Genomic DNA, 18,058 nt, shown 5'->3' on the forward strand with positions numbered 1-18,058 from the left:
TTCTTCTGGTAAACTCTCACTTCAGATCAGGCATTCTTTCCTTTATAGATTGTACCCACTCTTCCCCAAGCTGAGGTAGATGACTTTCTTCTGTGCAACATAAAATTCCTTACATGTTTACATATCCATTAGAAAAATGGCGCTTGCTTTTGCTGCTGTTTGGTTTTGTATCCCAGTGCACTTGTGGAATATGCCACTGCTATGGCAGGGAAGACCCTACCTCTCCCCTGTACTTGAAAGGTGTTTCAGGTCCTGGAGCAGGGAGGCCAGGGAAAGTGTCTGATTCTGATGTGCCTGTTCTGGCTGGATTTGGTTACTCCCCTCCCCACCACCCTTTCCTCCTGAAAATTCACCAGACTGTGCTTCATGAGATGCAGACTGGGCCTGTTTTTCATGTCTTTTTACCTCAATTCCTGGAAAAGAGCCCAACCATCAGTTAATAAGTCAATATGTATTTACTGAATAAATGAATGAATGAATTTTGAGGGATAAAGCTCAGGCACATCTGAGGTCAAACCCAGCTGGGGCCAAACAGTATTCTTAGAAACCTGACTTTTGACTTCTCTAGTCTCATAGTAAGCACGTGGGGTTCTCTGAGCTTACCAGTTACATACACCCGGTGAGGCTGCAGAAAAGGACCTGAGAGTGGTAATCAAAGGGTTTCCTGAAAGACCGGAAGGGACTGTCCGCCACACCCAGCAGCGTCTGTCGGAGCTAAGCACCTTCTTTGGAATTAGGGTCAGGGTAGTACCTCTCCTACTGGGATTAAGCCCAGTTTAGGTGACTGTGCTACTACGCCACTTCCTGTACGTACACTGAGTGACTTTCTCTGTGTCCCCAGATGTCTTTCTAGCAATCACAGCCACTCTTATGCCAACCAAGGAAGTGTTTATATCATAACTGTCACTTTCATGATCATTGTCTGTCAATGTGTTTTCCCCTGAAGATGCTGTGAAATCCTTAATGATAGGAACTCTTTATATATTTCTCTCAATATCCACAGACTAGTGGAGTTAAAAATATTGTAAACTTGAGGAATACATCTGTAGGTGTGGAGGAAAAGTGAGACAGAATCTGGAAGGACATAATGGGGCCAGAAAAGTAAGGATGTTCAAGGCTAAACAGAAATGTTCTGGTACCTTAGGTAGGTGGGAAGTTTAGCAGCCTATGTTCGCTTGTATCATCTTCACTGCTATAACCACTAAAGTCGGTGACCTAACAACCATTCACTTTTACTTGCTTAGTTGTCTAAGGCTGGTCTTCCTACTCAGTGGGATTAAAGGGGCAAGATTTCTCCGTGCAGTGACTCAGGACTTTGGGATCCTTCCATCTTGTGACTCCACCATTAGCTAGTATCTTAGAGGCCTCAACGTCCAACCGGAAGGTGAGGACAGAGAAAAAGTGCAGAAGAATCATGCCTCCTTCATATGTTGGGTAGATAGTAAATGTTTCAAGCTTTTTTTTGTTTTTTGTTTTAGGCCACACATCTCTGTTACAGCTACCCAGCTTTATGGGTATAGCCTGAAAGCATAGACAATGTGTCAATGATTGGGTGGGGCTATGTTCCAGTAAAACTTTATTTACGGGCACGAAATTTGAATTTTATTTAATATGTAAGTGTCACAAAACATTATTTAAGAAAAATGTCCAACTATTTAAAAATGTAAAAAGCCTCTTCTGTTCTTGGGCCTTGCAAGGACAGGTAGGTGGTGCGCTGGACTTAGCCTGCGGCTGTAGTTTGCTGACCTCTCTTAGGAGGCAAGGTGCCTGGAAAAAGCTGTCCCTCTCTTAGCAGCTGCCTTTAGTCAAAGCTGGCTGACAGCTCGCTGTGTCCCCTTAGGCTGTGCCTCTGGCTACTTAAATATCCATGCATGAGCCTTTTCCCCCATAAAGAGCATACCTAGGCCCTTCCCAAGAGATACAGCACACAGTGTCATCTAGTCACTGCTTCCAGTTCAAAGTCAAGAATTTCTGGGTGATGTCCAGTCCTTTCCATTGGAGTTGGCTGTAGTTTCTCACAAATTCAAAAGCAATCCTTACCCTTAATATAAACAGATGGAACAGGGACAGGATAAGTGCACAGAATGCCACCTCAGAAAGGGGGGTGGGAAATGCAGAGCAATGATGAGGAGCAGGAAGTTAACCACTCTGACACCCGCCTCAGCTCTATAGAGAGTTTTGGTTAGACTGGGTCTCTGTCCATGGTGCCTGCACCACCTCTCCGGTTGTATCTGAACTGGGCTCTGGGCAGCATGTGCCCCTTGGGGAAGGCAGATCTTTCACACAGTGTTTCATGCTGATATAAATTTGGAGGCCCTAGAGATGTGTTATATTTACAGGGTGTTTTTGGATCCAGGCTTGTGGTTTCTTGGCAATACACTTCCATTAGTATTTAGGAAATACTGATCTATTTGCCGCTAGCCTGGTTCACATTAGTAACAACATGCAGTGTTCTTTCCTTGTCCTAATTCTCAAGATGGTTTCGTTTTTTGTTTTTTTGTCTCCTCATATCTTTATCTCTCAACTTCATGACAGTCACCTTGAAGTCACCTGAATAATACGCTTGAAGGAAACGTAGCATCCTCTGAACTGAACTTTGCTGCACGGCTTTGTTTTCATATGTCACTGATGGGTCCTGATAGACCTGTGTTGCTGTCGGCAATATATATCTTGAATTATTTAGGGGTGAGGGGTTCTAGAACAGTCAACTTTTCTAAACTCTAGAAGCTTCAGTCATATGTTAGGTCCTTAAAGTCATCTTCATATAGTAAATGACAACTAACGGACTTCCTAAGCATCATGGGCCAGAAATCAGACACTTTACTTCAGCTCACACCCTGTGGATGAGGACCAGCTCCATAGTCCCACCTAGATGCAAGATGGGGGTGTGGTGGAGGGGACTGGGCAAGTGTGTTCTTGGCTGTGCAGTTATTTCTATGGGGCAATTCTATATTATGGAAGGGGTGTGTGAACTGTCCTGTTGCAAAGTTAGTAGAGAATTTAACTTTTACTCTGAAAGCAATGATAAGCATTTGGAAGATTGCCATGCATTATATCAAAAGCAGAAGTTGAAAATAAAATGTGTCTGAAGCGTAGTGCAGTATATAGAAGCCTGAGGGCACTGAGGTATATGACCCTCAGTCTCACCACTGATGTGAATGTATAAGAGAGTTTTTGCAGAACCGTCATTAATCATGAACACTACCGTGAACACTATTATTCCAAAATAAACAATGCCTCTATTTTTCATAATAATGAAATATGTTATATATTACCAGAACCTCGAATAGTAACATTTGGAAATGATTCCTATCAAATTCTACCAAGTATAATTATATTTGTATAAGTAAAAGCTAACTATATCCATTTCATAGCAAAACTAAAAATAGTTTATTTTCCCTGAATGTTTCATTTCCCAATAGTAGAATAGACTTTAAAATATAAATATTGATGTTTTTCAATTGTCAAGGAAAGCATACAATGCACAAAGATTTGAGTGAGACGGGAAGAGAATATTGGAAAGTTTCGACAATGCAGAGAAATGAAAATATACTTCAGTTAAAAATTTTATGCAAAATAAAAAAGCTAAATTAGAATAGAAATGAACCCAATTTGTAGTGTAACAGATCCTACAAATTTCTTGTTAGTACTCTGCTCCTAAGTGCCTACATCTATTTCTCATTATTTATTTTAATGTATTATTTTGTTCGTTTTGTACTGGGAAAAAAACAGATACTTAAACTTCTCATGGAAATCATTATTATTCTTAGATGACTATTCCCTTAGTTGACTGGAAATGTGGCCAAATAAACACATGGGAAGGTGGTTAATCATAATAGTTACCAGAATGGAAGCCCTTCCTGTGTCCAGGCACTGTGCTAAGTGCACTGCTTCTGCAAAATTTCATTCAATCCTCATGTCAACCAGATGATACCATTACTAATGTCCTCATTTTACAGGTAAGGAAACTGAGGTTCAGAGAGGTTAAGTAATTTTGCCAAGGTTATGTCAATAGGAAGCAGCAGAGCTGAATTTTGAAACTTGACGTATCTGTTAGCTCTTCTGCCATAGAAATACATCAACTTGACTCAAACCTACTTTTCACAAACTAGCTAGTTAACTAGCATTTAACAGGCTCACTAGTTCCCATCTGTGTAACACAGTAGAGGCAATCCTTCTGGAGTTGCAGTGTATTAACCATGTTTTCTGATCAAATCTGATAATAAGAAAAAAAATTTTACTTACTTTTAGGAAAATAATTGCCTTTATGTGTGAAATATTATAGTAGAATATTTAATTCTGAAAAAAATAAGCCCTGAGGCATAGTGCAGAAGTAAAAAAAAAATGACATTACAAAAGTTAATTGCTCTTCTCAGTATGATAGGAAAAATTAAATTGAGTTTCTGGAATGTGAGGCATTTAGAATTCTTAGAATAATGAGGTGAGGACAGATTTAGGGATGGCACACAACTTAGAATAAGGCTGGGACCGAGGCCATGAGCAGATCTTTAAGAAATGTCTGAGATAAGAGTGGTCAAGGGGTTTCTAAGACCAAGGATGAATAATATTCAATGTTTCATATTTTTGCCTTGTAGGCGTTCTCTGAAATACTTGACCCCTTTCTCCCGACCCCCACCCTCTGAATTTCATCTTAGTCGTTCTTTGGAAAAATCCAGGCAAAAGGACTATGTTGAGTTTTCATTTGAGGAAGAACAAATGGTAAAGCGCAGCAACTACAATGAAAACAATAGCTAATAATGATAAAGTGCATCCTAGGGATCTGGCCCCGTCCTAAGAATTTTTTTTAAGTATATATTAAATTATGCATCTCTTACAGCACCACTGTGTGGCCAGTATTATTGTCACCGTCACCACTTATGAATCATGGAAGCACTGAGTGACACACATAATAACTGGCACAACCCCATCTAATGCCTGGCTCCAGGGTCACTGTTCCCACTTTTCCACTTGATGGTCTGCACTTAGAGCCAGGGTGTAAGTGACATCAACGTGTCATTTCACTTGAGGAATGTAAGTAAAGAGGGTATGACCAAAGCTATGCACTTAAACATAAGTACCCCCCACCCCCACCATGGGGAAAACAGAATTTACACAAACATGAGGCTCAAGTCATTTTCAGATACATCAAAGGAAATTATGATTTCACAAAACTGGTCATTCCATTCCTGACATTTAAGGAGTTGCCAAGTAATACTTGTATTTACACAGATATGCAATTAAGTGCCTTAGATGGTAATAAAGCCTAGATTGTTGAAGGCTTGAATTATGCACTTACTAGCTCAATTCTAATGTATCTTTAGACACAACTATGTGTCTATCATTGGAGAACTCATGTGTCTATTCTTTTCTCCCATAGGTACTCTGAAATTCTACTCATACGTATTGAAGCTATCTTGCCATCCTCAAATCAAAAGAATCCTGAAATATATGCTCAAGTCCATTATGGAATTCTAGAGAATAAATCATTTAAAAGCTTAAGATATCAAAAATATCACAAAATATAAGAAATGATAGAAGTTTTATTATATTTAGATATAATAATGGTTCATTTTCTATATTTTATTTATTATTAAGGCTGTTGGGATTATCTAGCTTGGACTTGGAGAGTTCAGAAATTAAAAAAATACCTTATTTCCAAGTATATATGTATTATTTTATTCCAAAATTCCAAGATATACACACAATTAAAAATAAAAACAAATAAAATTGACTTTGATGTATGAGAATGAGTGTAGCTGTCTGAGAAAACACAAATATGTTTCAAGGATGTAGTATATTGTCTCTGCATTTCCCATGTAGAACTGTAGAATTTGTTTAAAATAGAGCTAAAACATTTTCCATAGCATGGCTTTCTGAAGCAAAGCTTCCACTGTAACCTTAATTTTGATTCTTAAATGATTAAATACTTGATATGGTTGATCTCATTATCTTTTTAAAATTTAATATAAATTCCATATTTAGAATAAATTTCAATAAATGGTGTTAAAGAACTGGATACATGCAAAAGAATGAAACTGGATCCCTATCTTACACTGTGAACAAAAAATAAACTTAAAATGGATTAAAGACATAAATGTAAATCCTGAAACTATAAACCTCCTAGTAGAGTTTTATACAATGAGAAGATCCTTGACATTTGCCCTTGGAATGATATTTTGGATATGACACCAAAAGTTCAGGCAACAAAAACAAGAGCAAACAAGTGGGACAACATGGAAAAAAAAAAAAAAAAAAAAAAGGAAACAATTAACACAAGGAAAGACAACCTATGTATCAGGAGAAAATATGTGTAAACCATATATCTGATAAGGGGTTACAACCCAAAATATATATGAAATTCATTCAACTCATTAGCAAAAAAAAGACAAACTACCTGATTATACCTGATTACATACAAAATGGACAAAGGACCTAAATGGACATATTTCCAAAAAAGATTTACAAATGACAAAGTATATGAAAACTTGCTCAACATCACTACCCATCAGGGAAAGGTATCACCTCACACTTGCTAGGGTGGTTATTACCACAAAAATAAAAGATAACAAGTGTTGAGGGGATTTGGAACCCAGTGTACTTTGGCAGGAATGTGAATTGGCACACTCATTATGGAAAACAATATGGAGATTCTTCAACATACTGAAACTAGAACCACCATATGATCCAGCAACCTGTTTTCTGGTTACATACCCAAGGGAAATGAAATAAGTACCTTGAAGAGATATGAAGAAATTTTCATATATATATGTATATATATGTGTGTGTGTATATATATATATATGTACATATGCATACATATATATAATGGAATATTATTCAGTCTTAAAAAAGGAGATCCTGCCGTTATGGCAACATGGATGAAACTGGAGGACAGCATGCTAAGTGGAATAAGTTAGATTCAGAAAAAAATTGCATGACATTTTTATGTGTTAAAAATTGCCTTGCAGATGCTGAGATCACACAATTTTTATCTTCTTTCATGCTTATTCTTACAGACAGAAGTTAAATGTGTCCTACTTTTATAAAATTAAAAAAAAGAACTTTATCAAGTTGCTAAATTAGCGGATAATTATATAAATTATCAAAAGATTGTATCATTTTCAATGAATTTAGTGACAGCTTTTAATTTATTTAGGTATCAGTTAACAGATCATAGTATTTGACACAGAAAGTGGAGAGCAAAGAATCTCAGAGTTAAATATTAGGAAATACTGCTAACTGCAAATAAATAAAAAAATGGAAGTAGGCTTTAAACAAGAATTAGGGACAAATGGTAAAATATAAAGACTTATTGGTGTTGGACTTATATTAAAATTGCTATGACTCATCTAGTGTAAGTAATGTAAGATATTAAGTTTTCATTTAATTAAAAACAAAACAAAAACAAAAAACGTACCCTGCCTACCACTGCATCATAGATGCCACAAATATATTTTAAATGTATTAGCCAAAGGTGAAACAATGAGGAATAAACTATCCTTTTACTTTTTGAGGTATTAAAAATTTTTTTGAATATAAACATTTTTCCCATACCTGTGAAGTAAGCAGATTTCATTATATTCAAATATGTAAAGTTCTCATAGCCTTTTGTTTTTACTTTTCCTAAAGTACTTTTCATATTTATATATTCACTTAAATATTTCATCAATATCTCCTCTACTACAATATAAACTCCTTAAAGAGAGATGCTGTGTGACTGTATTCACCTTAGACCACAGTGAATGGTAGGATTTCAATATTTCAAGAAATTTGCCAGAATATAGCAGTGTGTTTATTCTGTTGACAAATAAGCTGTTACACTGTCTTGTCCCCTGCTTATACCCTTCAAACACAGGTAGAGATTCCTGTATCCAGAAGCAGATTGTCTGAAAGGAATATTGCTAATAATGAAACTTTAAGCACACTGACAACTTTTTGAGAGCAATATTGTCTCTCAAAGAAGCAGCATCTGAGCACCCTAAACAATACACCACGCGTAAGACTGGTGGCGTGTTTATACTCGGAACGCTCTCATAGGTGAAGTTTTCTGATCATGTATAACTGATAATTTGTTGGTAAGTCTGATGAGTCTTACATAGCTCAAAGCAGAAACATAGTATAAATAAATGATCCAGCTTAATTGGAGTATAGCTTAAAAATGCTGTAGTTTGTAAAGAAAGTAAAGCAAAATGCGGAAGTGTGAAGAGAGAACAAAATTAGGTAAATGTGTTCTAGTCCCAATGAGATGATTTCAAATAGATATATTACCTTTCCAGGTGGTTATTTGAGCAAGTATTTGAGAAACCATTAGTAGTATTTTACCTGCAATTGTCGATGTGGATTTTTTTCACTGCCTTGGACGGGATGAACGAACCCCAGTTATTGACTTCTATAATTTCTATGCAGCCCGTAAAGTTCTCAGCTGGTCCAGAAATCTGAGAGGGTGGAAGGGAGAGAGGGAGGGAGAAGGAGAGAGGAAGAAAGGGGATGGAAATGTACGTTATTTTCTTCAATTTATTATTTGTGATGCAAACTAGTCAGAGAGTACAATCAGATTGGGGGCCTGATTTGATTTATTCAATATATTGGTAGAAAGTGTTCAACTCTTTTCATAAATATCATCCACAAAATTATGGGGATAGAATACCACCTTAGTCAAAAGTTACCTGGAATCTGTATCTTATTTTGGCATGAATTATACAACGTCACTTACATATGAATAAAAAAAAGTTTTCATTATTCATTGAAACATAGTAGAAAAGCTCATACACTCATTCTTCCCATCAAGAGAGTACACTCTTCCATCTTTCGCTTCTGTTTCTTGTCCTTTTTTTCTTTCAGATGCTTGTTACTTGAACCCATCCGCAGACATGGAAACATCAAGAAACAGCTTTTTCCAGGAACAAAAGAAATCGAATAAGCTACAAGTATTGTTACATCCTGTTGCCCTGATGCATTCTGCATGCTTTTTGTGTTTAGCAGTGTGGCCTACCTATCCTTTCTAGAAAAAACTTGGGCAAAAATATCATGTCCAAAAAGATTGCCAAAGGGCCAAGAGCAAAAAAGAGAAAATGACGTTGGAAAGCATTCATTTTGATGAACAAACAAAGCCTCTTAATGATAAACAGACATGACTTTCTCCTTGTTTTCACTGTGAACATGCTGTACTACACCAGTAATTATATGTTTATATAAATTTACACTAATGTGAAAAAGAGAAATTTGGAAAACTAAAAGGAGCCTTTGAGAGGGTGGAGCCCTCAGAAATGGGATTTGTACTCTAAAAAAAACCTGATAGACAAATGGATAAAGAAGTTGTGATACACACACACATACAATGGAATACTACCCAGCCATAAAAAGAATGAAATAATGCCATTTGCAGCAACATGGATGAACCTGGAGGTTGTCATTACTAAGTGAAGCAAGTCAGACAAAGACAAATATCATATGATATCACTTATACATGGAATCTTAAAAAAATGACACAAATGAACTTATTTACAAAACAGAAACAGACTCACGGACATAGAAAACAAACTTATGGTTACCAGGGGGAAAAGGAGTGGGAAGGGATAAATTGGGAGTTCGAGATTTGCAGATACTAACTACTACATATAAAATAGATAAACAACAGGTCTTACTTATAGCACAGGGAAAACTATATTCAACACCTTATAATGGCCTATAATGAAAAAGAATATGAAAAGGAATATATATACATGTAAAAATGAGTCACTATGCTGTACACATATATGAAATGAACACATCATAAACCAACTATACTTCAAGTTTTTAAAAAGTTAAAAAAAAAAAAAAAGACCCTACAAAGTTCTCTGGACTCTTTTGCCATGTGAGGATACAAGAAATTTGTGGCTCAGAAGATGGCTCTCACGGACCACACTGGCCCCCTGATCTCTCAGACTGCCAGCCTCCAGAACCGTGGAAAGAAATTTCTTTTGCTTATAAGCTGCTCGGCCTGGGGCATTTTGTTATAGCAGCTTCGGTGATCAAAGACACTTGCTAGTTCATTTTTTAAGCTCCTACTGTTCTATCTAGATGGAAGAAAGCAGAACAGAATCATGACCATTTTAAGAACAAATATTGTTTTCGTTCTTTGAGGAAATATTATTTTATCGTTAATTTTATAATTCTCTCTCATCCAACTTTCTCTCCTTGCCCTACTCTTTCCCAAATTTTGAATTTCTGCTAATTACACAGTTCTGTCTGATGGTTTTTACTTGGGTCCAACAGAAACGTTTCTCTAAAATTTATCCTACAACTATTTATTTTTAAGAGTTAGATTCACTAGAAACTATGCTATGGGCTGTAGACAGATGGCTGAACAAGAAATATGGTCTTCCTTAAAATGGCTTCTAGTGTAGGTCAGAGGATAAATATGCAAACAAATATTTATAATGTAATGTTGTCAGGTGTTTCATGAAGATAGGGTCATGGTTTGCGCTCCTCACTGCTTTATTCCTGGCACAGAATCTTAGAATAGATGTTCTATAATATTACGGTAGTACGCACAAGTCTGTCTGGGCAAGTCTATAAAACTCAGCTGGAAATGGGACACCGTATGAGTTTTTAAATCCAAATGCCTTAGGACTTTAGCTTTATCCTTCATCTGAGTCTTGAGCTGTCAATCCTGTGAGCTCTATGACTTTTCAAATATTTTGGCTTCTTAACTTTCTTTTTCTATAATTACCTGCACATCTTCTAGATTAGACATTTGGAAATTCTGTGCATAAAAGGTAATGTGATCGATTTAAGGGATCTTCCCATTATGTGGTTGAAACAGACCTGGTAAGATTTCAAGGACACTAGGCAAATGTCAAAACCAAACAAACAAAAACGTCTCCCTTTTGGCTTATTGTTCGCAGAAATTCTACCCTCTGAGATTTATCCTTTTGGATGAAGGATTTTAGCTTATTGAAGTGTAAATATCCCCAGGGAAGGAGCATATTAAATTATCAAACTTTTAGAAGCTTGCTATAATTGCTTTGATCAGATTCTTTCCTGAAGGATGAATGGGGGTGGGGGGGGTGGGGGGTAAGAAGCGAGTGACAGGGCGGGAATACTGGGCTTGGGGTCATCAGTACCGGGAGGAAGGGCAGAGGGAGACCGAGGGTTCCCGGCACTGCCCGCTGGGAGACTGTCCCTGCCAGGTGGGTTTGCTGTTGCCTGCGATCTAGCTTTTCCAGCCTGATGGCACAGGGGTAACATCTGTGCTGGGGCTGTCAGAGTCCCACAGGAGCAGAAAATCTACTTTATAGGAAGTGAATTTGTAAATACAGGGAAAAGCAACTGGCACTTTGAGCCCCAGAGACTAGCGGCGGTAATGAAACCGCAAAGGCTCAAGGGAACCCCGCTTTTATGGGCCGCGCAGGGCAGGAGTCCAAACAGCCTGAAGGCACAAAGGGCTTACCCCAAACCACCAGGACAATCGAGTTCAGTTTCATATGAGTTTGTTTCATATGTCTGAAAACAAAAAAAGTGAGTCCAATATATAGTGTACTAGATATATCCTAACAGTATCCTGAATTATCAGGAGGAAATTCTGGAGGGGATGGAAGCAAAGAGATTTATGGTCAAATAGAAACAATCACATATTCTTTCCTGGAAAATATAAATTAAATCACAGTTTTATGCAGAGAACCTTCTGTTAAAATAAATTCCATAGTGATTAGTTCAGCAAAGCCTAAAATGGCTTATTGCCACCAGCACTGTTATTTGTCATTTCTTTTTGTTGACTTCAGATTTTTCTACAGGGCACGCGTGTTCTAATCTTATATGCTACGTGTTAATTCTGTAGGTGGGCCAGTGACAGCGAAGCCAGACGCGTACCTTCGCAGTTTGTTTCCTTGTCAGTGAGAAGGGACCTTTGAAAGAGGTATTTCCCTGCCGCTTTTATTGTCTCTGAGGCAAGATTCACGCATCTGAAAAACTGCCATGATTTTCTCTTCTTCTCGCTCCACCTACATTGTTTCCCCTCTTGAGGTAACAGCCTATTTTTCCCCCTTAATTCGAGATGAAATATAAATTTAATATATTCTCAAATTTCCTAGGGAATAATTTGATTCCATATATCACACAGATGAATTTGGAATTTTCTGAGAAATCTGTGTAGTGTGTGTCATTAAAGGCACTGCCATTTTTATTACCAGATTCCATTAAAATGTGCATACACATATGAGTATGTTTAGGATAATTATATGAATAACACTATGTGTAGTGCTGTGCTTAATTATAATTATGTGTATACCGTGTACATAATTATGAAGTCTTTTGATATTTTATTTTGTTTCAGAGAAGAAAGAAATATATTCTAATGAGTTGAAATGCAGGAAGAACTTTCCAGGATATTTCTTAATACGATTGCTTAGCCTTTGATCATTTACAAACTGCCTTATAATTGTTGCTGTAGCTGAAATCTTCTAAAATTACTGTTTGCTTCATTTCTTCAGTTGAAGTATAGTTGATTTACAATGGATTAGTTTCTGGTGTACAGCACAGTGATTCAGTTATACATATATATCTTTCACATATTTTAAAATTATAGGTTATTGTAAGATATTGAATATAGTTCCCTGTGCTATATAGTAGGACCCTGTTGTTTAGCCACAGGTTTCTTTGAAACAAAGCAGGAGCAACACCACTACTCACTCATTTTGTCCTAAGCAAAAGTACTCAAGAAATTACAAGTTTGATGTGCAGTTTATCTCAAACCACACTAAAATAAAGTTAGAATTAAAACAAATAAAATAAAACTTTGTCCACACACTACCAAAACTTATCTCACACATGGGGAAAAACAGGCAATTTTGGACATGAATATGCAAATTAGTAGATGACTATGCAAGATTGATATGCAAATCCAACATTGCATGTGAATTTTGCATACGAGCATGATGCTGGAGTGAAGTAGCCAGGCTTAAATTCCGACCCTACTGCGAAGCCGTGTGTCTTCCCTATTCCTTAGTTTCCTCACTAGTAAAATGCAGATAATAAAATTATCAGCCTCCCTGGGCTCTTGTGATTGTTAAGACACCATGTACGAAAATTCAGAGTAGTTTCCCACAGTGCAGTATACAGACATGTTTCTCTACTGACTTTTAATATACATTAAGTAATCATTACAGGAGTGTTTGTACCCATCGATTTTTCCACAAGCATGGCTCCAAAATTAGCTGTTAGGTGGAGACAGAAGCCCAGGTTATTTGATCCAAATCCAAGCTCCCAGCAGAGTTGCTGAAGCTTCTAAATAGATCTAAATCACTTCCCTGAGCAGTTTATTTCGAGAGAGAGTCTAACTTATTGTTTCGAGCACACATTAATCAGTTCAAGCTTTAATTCAAGTATTTACTGAGTGGCCACTGGGCACAAGACAGAGGATGTGAAGAAGCAGGCAAAGTTCATCTGTGGGAGAGTTAACAGACAACGTCCAGAAACCAATAAGGACGGGAGCCCCAGGAGAAGCCCACAGCCCCACCACAGCTCGGGCTGGGAAGTGGGAGGTGGTGTCTAGCTTCGGGCATCTGGGGAGTATGTGATCAGAAAACTTTAAGATGTCAGGGACTCTGCAAAACACTTGATATGCATTGTCTCATTGACTCCTGCTCACATGCCTCTAAGTTTCCCCTTTTTGTGAAAGCAGTAACTGAAGTGAAGTGTAGCCTTATTGTCATAGTAAAGTGAAGCTTGGTCCCAGGTCCAACATGACAACATGTTATTGTATTTATATCATTTAAACATCCAATAGCAGAAAGAAAAAAAATGCCATATGTAGGGCTTGGAATTTCGGTTTCAGCTGAGTTCCATTTCACTTGCTGTTTGCCATTTGAATGCTATTTACTCTAGTAATTTATTTCTTTAAAAAATTAAATGGCATATTGTGGTCCCATGAGAGCTGGTGCAACTTCCAAAATTACTGAGCCTCTTTCTCTGAAGCAGCTTATCCATTAGGAGAATGAGTTTATTTAAGTGTTGAGTAATTATATTTCTGAATATTTCAATCATAATTCCAAACAATCAAAATGAATGTTCTTAGTCTGGGCTTAAACAACACACTTTAAATTTCACATTTCCCCAGTCTTTTATCTTCACCAGATGGACAAATTCACCTGATCAGGGAGGAGGTGTTTCTGCATGGGCTTTGGACTCTGGTGCAGAGATGACAGTTATCTGTGTTTGCCATATATGTGCAATTTTGAAGTTATGCATGACATTGTTATGCAGACTGATTTGGGGATGGAATTGTCTCCATATTGTCAAAATCTGTTCTGACAGAATCTCCCTTTTCCCTCTCCCATTCTGACTATGGCTGCTATAGCTCTGAACAGAGTCGAGTGAGCTGTGGAAAATCTGTCAGGTGAGCAAGCTTAATTAGCCCAGAATAGTTCTTTAGCATTCCTGAAACCAAGCCCTAAAGACAGATATGATTAAAGTCTATAAAAAATAAAAATGTACTTAAAATGCTATTTTGAGCCTCATTAAACTCGAATTAGTCAACATCTATTTCTGGGGGCAGAATCAATTTGCATTTATCCAGCGGTTCTCTTTGGCCAATTAATATTTGTGTGATCACATTAGGTAATTCGAATCAAAACAAAATAATTGAAATATGTAATAAGAAAACTACATTTTAAAAAATGAGAATAAAAATAGAATTCAGACTCTGGTCCTTAGTTTCTTATGATAGATTATATATGCAATTGTTGATGCCTTTTTTTTCCTTTCAGGGAATATCATATAGTAAAGTAAAACAAAACAAAACAAAAAACTGTGGTACATGGGTGGCCTTTTATTTCCAGTTTGAAGAGACTACAGTTAAACTGTAACTGCCAAATCAATTAAGATGCTATGGAGCAAGTGAAACTTTTATTTTTCATCTAAAAGGGATCCAAAAAATGCTCATCCTTCTTTGCCATCAGGTAACTTCAAAATATTTCTCTCTGGCAGATACGTACAGGATGCTCCTAACTCTCTGTCACATCTGGGTAATTTACCCTTTTTCTGATTTCCCAGTGCTAAATAAAAGGGATGTGTTTGAACCAAATTTTGGAAGCTTTTTGGGGACAGAGATGAGATAGTTCTGGGATAAGTGTTCTTATTCTGGTTAATACACTATTATATTATAGTGATGTCAGCAAACTTCTTTCTGAAAAGGAAGAGAGAGTAAATATTTTAGGGTATGTGACCTCTGTAATTGAGATGCTGTCCCTGTGGTGTGAAAGCAGCCCTGCAAAACATGAACAGGTGGGGGTAGCTGTGCTCCAGCAAAACTTGGATTTGAAAACAGGTGGCACATCAGATTTGGCCCACAGGCTGTGGTTTGCTGAGCCCTGATACAGGGTAATCTGAAGACTGATGAGATGAACCCAGTCCAGGAGGAGTATTTTCCATCGATTTTTGAGGTGAAGCTGTGTTTATTCTAGGCGGCTTTAACTTTGTGCCTGTAAAGCTGTGATGATGGAATCAGTGGACATTTCCAGAAGGCCTGCTGGGATCCTCAGGCCTTTTGGTGATGAGAATGCAATGGCATCTCATCTGTCACTGGATAATGATGCTCATCTCCTTACTGAACATCCTGTCTGTATTCTTCCTTAGGCCTTTAAAAAAGTGGAATTTTTTGATTTGCTCAGATGGAGTCTAGTCTTGGCCCCTCTGCCATCTGTGTTTGCAGCGGACATTTGTGCATTAATACTTGTGACCAGATGGAGAGGGTTAGCACCTTAGTGTCTCTTTCTCCAGCTTTGGAGCTCTGCCAGGTAGGTTGAACCTGCTTCCAAGTGGCAAAGCTTTGTGGACCACACAGTGTTAAACTGCATCATAAAAAGAGAGCAGCTGTCATAAGCCATTGGGGAAGTGCTGTGGTACAGAAGTGAGGCCTGCAAGACAGGGAAGCCACTGAAGTGTCCATCGACAGATGACTGGATGAAGAAGATGTGGTATACTTATACAATAGAATGCTACACAGCCATAAAAAATAATAAAATAATGCCATTTGCAGCAACATGGATGGATCTGGAGATCGTCATACTCAGTGAAGCAAGCCAGAAAGAGAAAGAAAAATGCCATATGATATCACTTATAGGTGGACTCTAAAAAAATGACACAAATAAACTTATTTACAAATCAGAAATAGGTTCATAGACATAGAAACCAACTTATGGTTACCAGGGGTGGGAAGGGATAAATTGAAAGTTTGATATTTGCAGATATTAACTACTATGTATAAAATAGATAAGCAACAAGGACCTTGTGTAGAGCACAGAAAACTATATTCAGTATCTTGTGGTAACTTATGATGAAAAAGAATATGAAAAGGAATATATGAATATGTATGTATGACTGAAACATTATGCTGTACACCAGAAGTTGACACAACATTGTAAACCAATTAAACTTCAATTAAAAATTAAAAAAAAAAAAAAAGAAATGAGGCTTTCAATTTCTTCCCAAGGAGTGAGCTTTGGGTACCTCTAAGGGACTTCAGTCTCTATTCCCAAACTACCCACTCATGGATCTCAGGATGAAAAGCTTTCCTGTTAATTCACAGGAATTCACATGCATGGCGATTTCAGTGCCTTAACTGGAATACTGGAACTTAGCTGTCTCCCTCTCCAGGATCTATTCCAATAAAAACAAGTGACGTGATATGTGGTGTAAAATATATGGCGCATATCTGTGCTGACAGGAGTAATCTGGGGTCATGTTGAATTGAGACAGTATCCAAAATAAGCTGGAAGTTTGATCCCAGGAAATGGAAATGAAAGAAATTCATAGTTGAAAGTAGGCAAAGTGGTAACAAGAAAGACAATGGCACATATGAAATTGGGAGAGGAATCAAATCCTTCAGTACAGATGGTTACTGAAACCAAGGGCCAAGTGAGTCTAGTGCCTTCCAGGATAAGGAGCATCCATGATTTTACCATCAAAAAGAAATGTATGCATTATTTTCCATTTTATATAATATCTTGCCATTCTATATCAGGAGTAATAGAGATGAAGAATCATAAAATGTGGGGGGAGGGGGGGTTAAGATAAAATAACCTTTAGTCTTGTTCATCCTGGACTTCCAGATGTTACAGCCAATCCAAATTTCCAAAAGCATTAAGAGGACTAATGTTAGGTTGTTAACTTATCATTTGTCTCAGTGAAAGCATATCATAACTTGTGACTTCAAATAAAAGAATATTCTGTTTTCAAAAAATAGAAAAGTAAAATTAAGAAAGTGTTTTTATTTTTAAATACATTTATAAAATTGAAAAAATTGATCCTTATTTTTTATAACGCTCTATCCTTATGACCTCATTTAGGCTGTATCTCCAAATATAGTGACATGGGGGTTAGGGCTTTATTATGTGGATTGGGTGGGGGCACATTCAGTCCATACAAGTACTCATTCTGCCTCATTTACAATGTAAAACAAGTCTCATCTCTCTTCCTTATACCAACTCTGCCAGTATTTGAAAACTCATAGCTTTGTGTAGCTACCTAGTCTTCCTCAAGTAATTTCAATTGTCCTCAATAATTTGAACCATTCACTGAATATGGGCCAAAAAGATCTTTATCACTCTTAACAGGGGTAATTGCAACATGAATAATGTGAGCACACTTACTTAGTCTTAGCAAGAATTTTTATTCTCATCATTTTAATTCTTACTTATTGATCTTTTTCAGTCTAATATGTGATTAGATTTTTCCAGCTAATCACTGCAACACCATGATATGGACGTTTATTTGCTTTTTTCCAGCTAGAATGACAGTTAAAAAAAACACATACATATATATGACTTTGAAACATGGTCTCCTATATTTTTATTCTTATATTAGTTTCTCTGACTTGATTTTAGAACCTCAAGTTCAATGATGATGACAATGGTCTCCATGTTGACAAAGAAAGAAAAGGAAAGGAGGGCGCATCACCCGCTGAGTGCTCAGTGTGCGCTAAGCGCTGCGATCTGCAAGCACGGTGCGCACGTTACAGTGTCTAATCCACGTAACAGTCTTCTGATGCAGGTATTACTATCCAAGAACTGCGAGTAGGGAA

General features: G+C 37.2%; 1 protein-coding gene across 1 annotated transcript in view; it reads right to left on the reverse strand.

Moving 5' to 3' along the window:
- EYS (eyes shut homolog) overlaps positions 1 to 18,058 on the reverse strand; it is a 1,185,464-nt gene that overhangs the window by 366,560 nt on the left and 800,846 nt on the right. Inside the window, 1 exon segment of the mRNA XM_010967844.3 lies at positions 8,323 to 8,435. Within this exon segment, the coding sequence (XP_010966146.2) occupies positions 8,323 to 8,435 (113 nt within the window).

This window comes from Camelus bactrianus, chromosome 8 (assembly GCF_048773025.1).
Source record: "Camelus bactrianus isolate YW-2024 breed Bactrian camel chromosome 8, ASM4877302v1, whole genome shotgun sequence".
In the NCBI taxonomy this organism is placed as follows: domain Eukaryota; kingdom Metazoa; phylum Chordata; class Mammalia; order Artiodactyla; family Camelidae; genus Camelus; species Camelus bactrianus.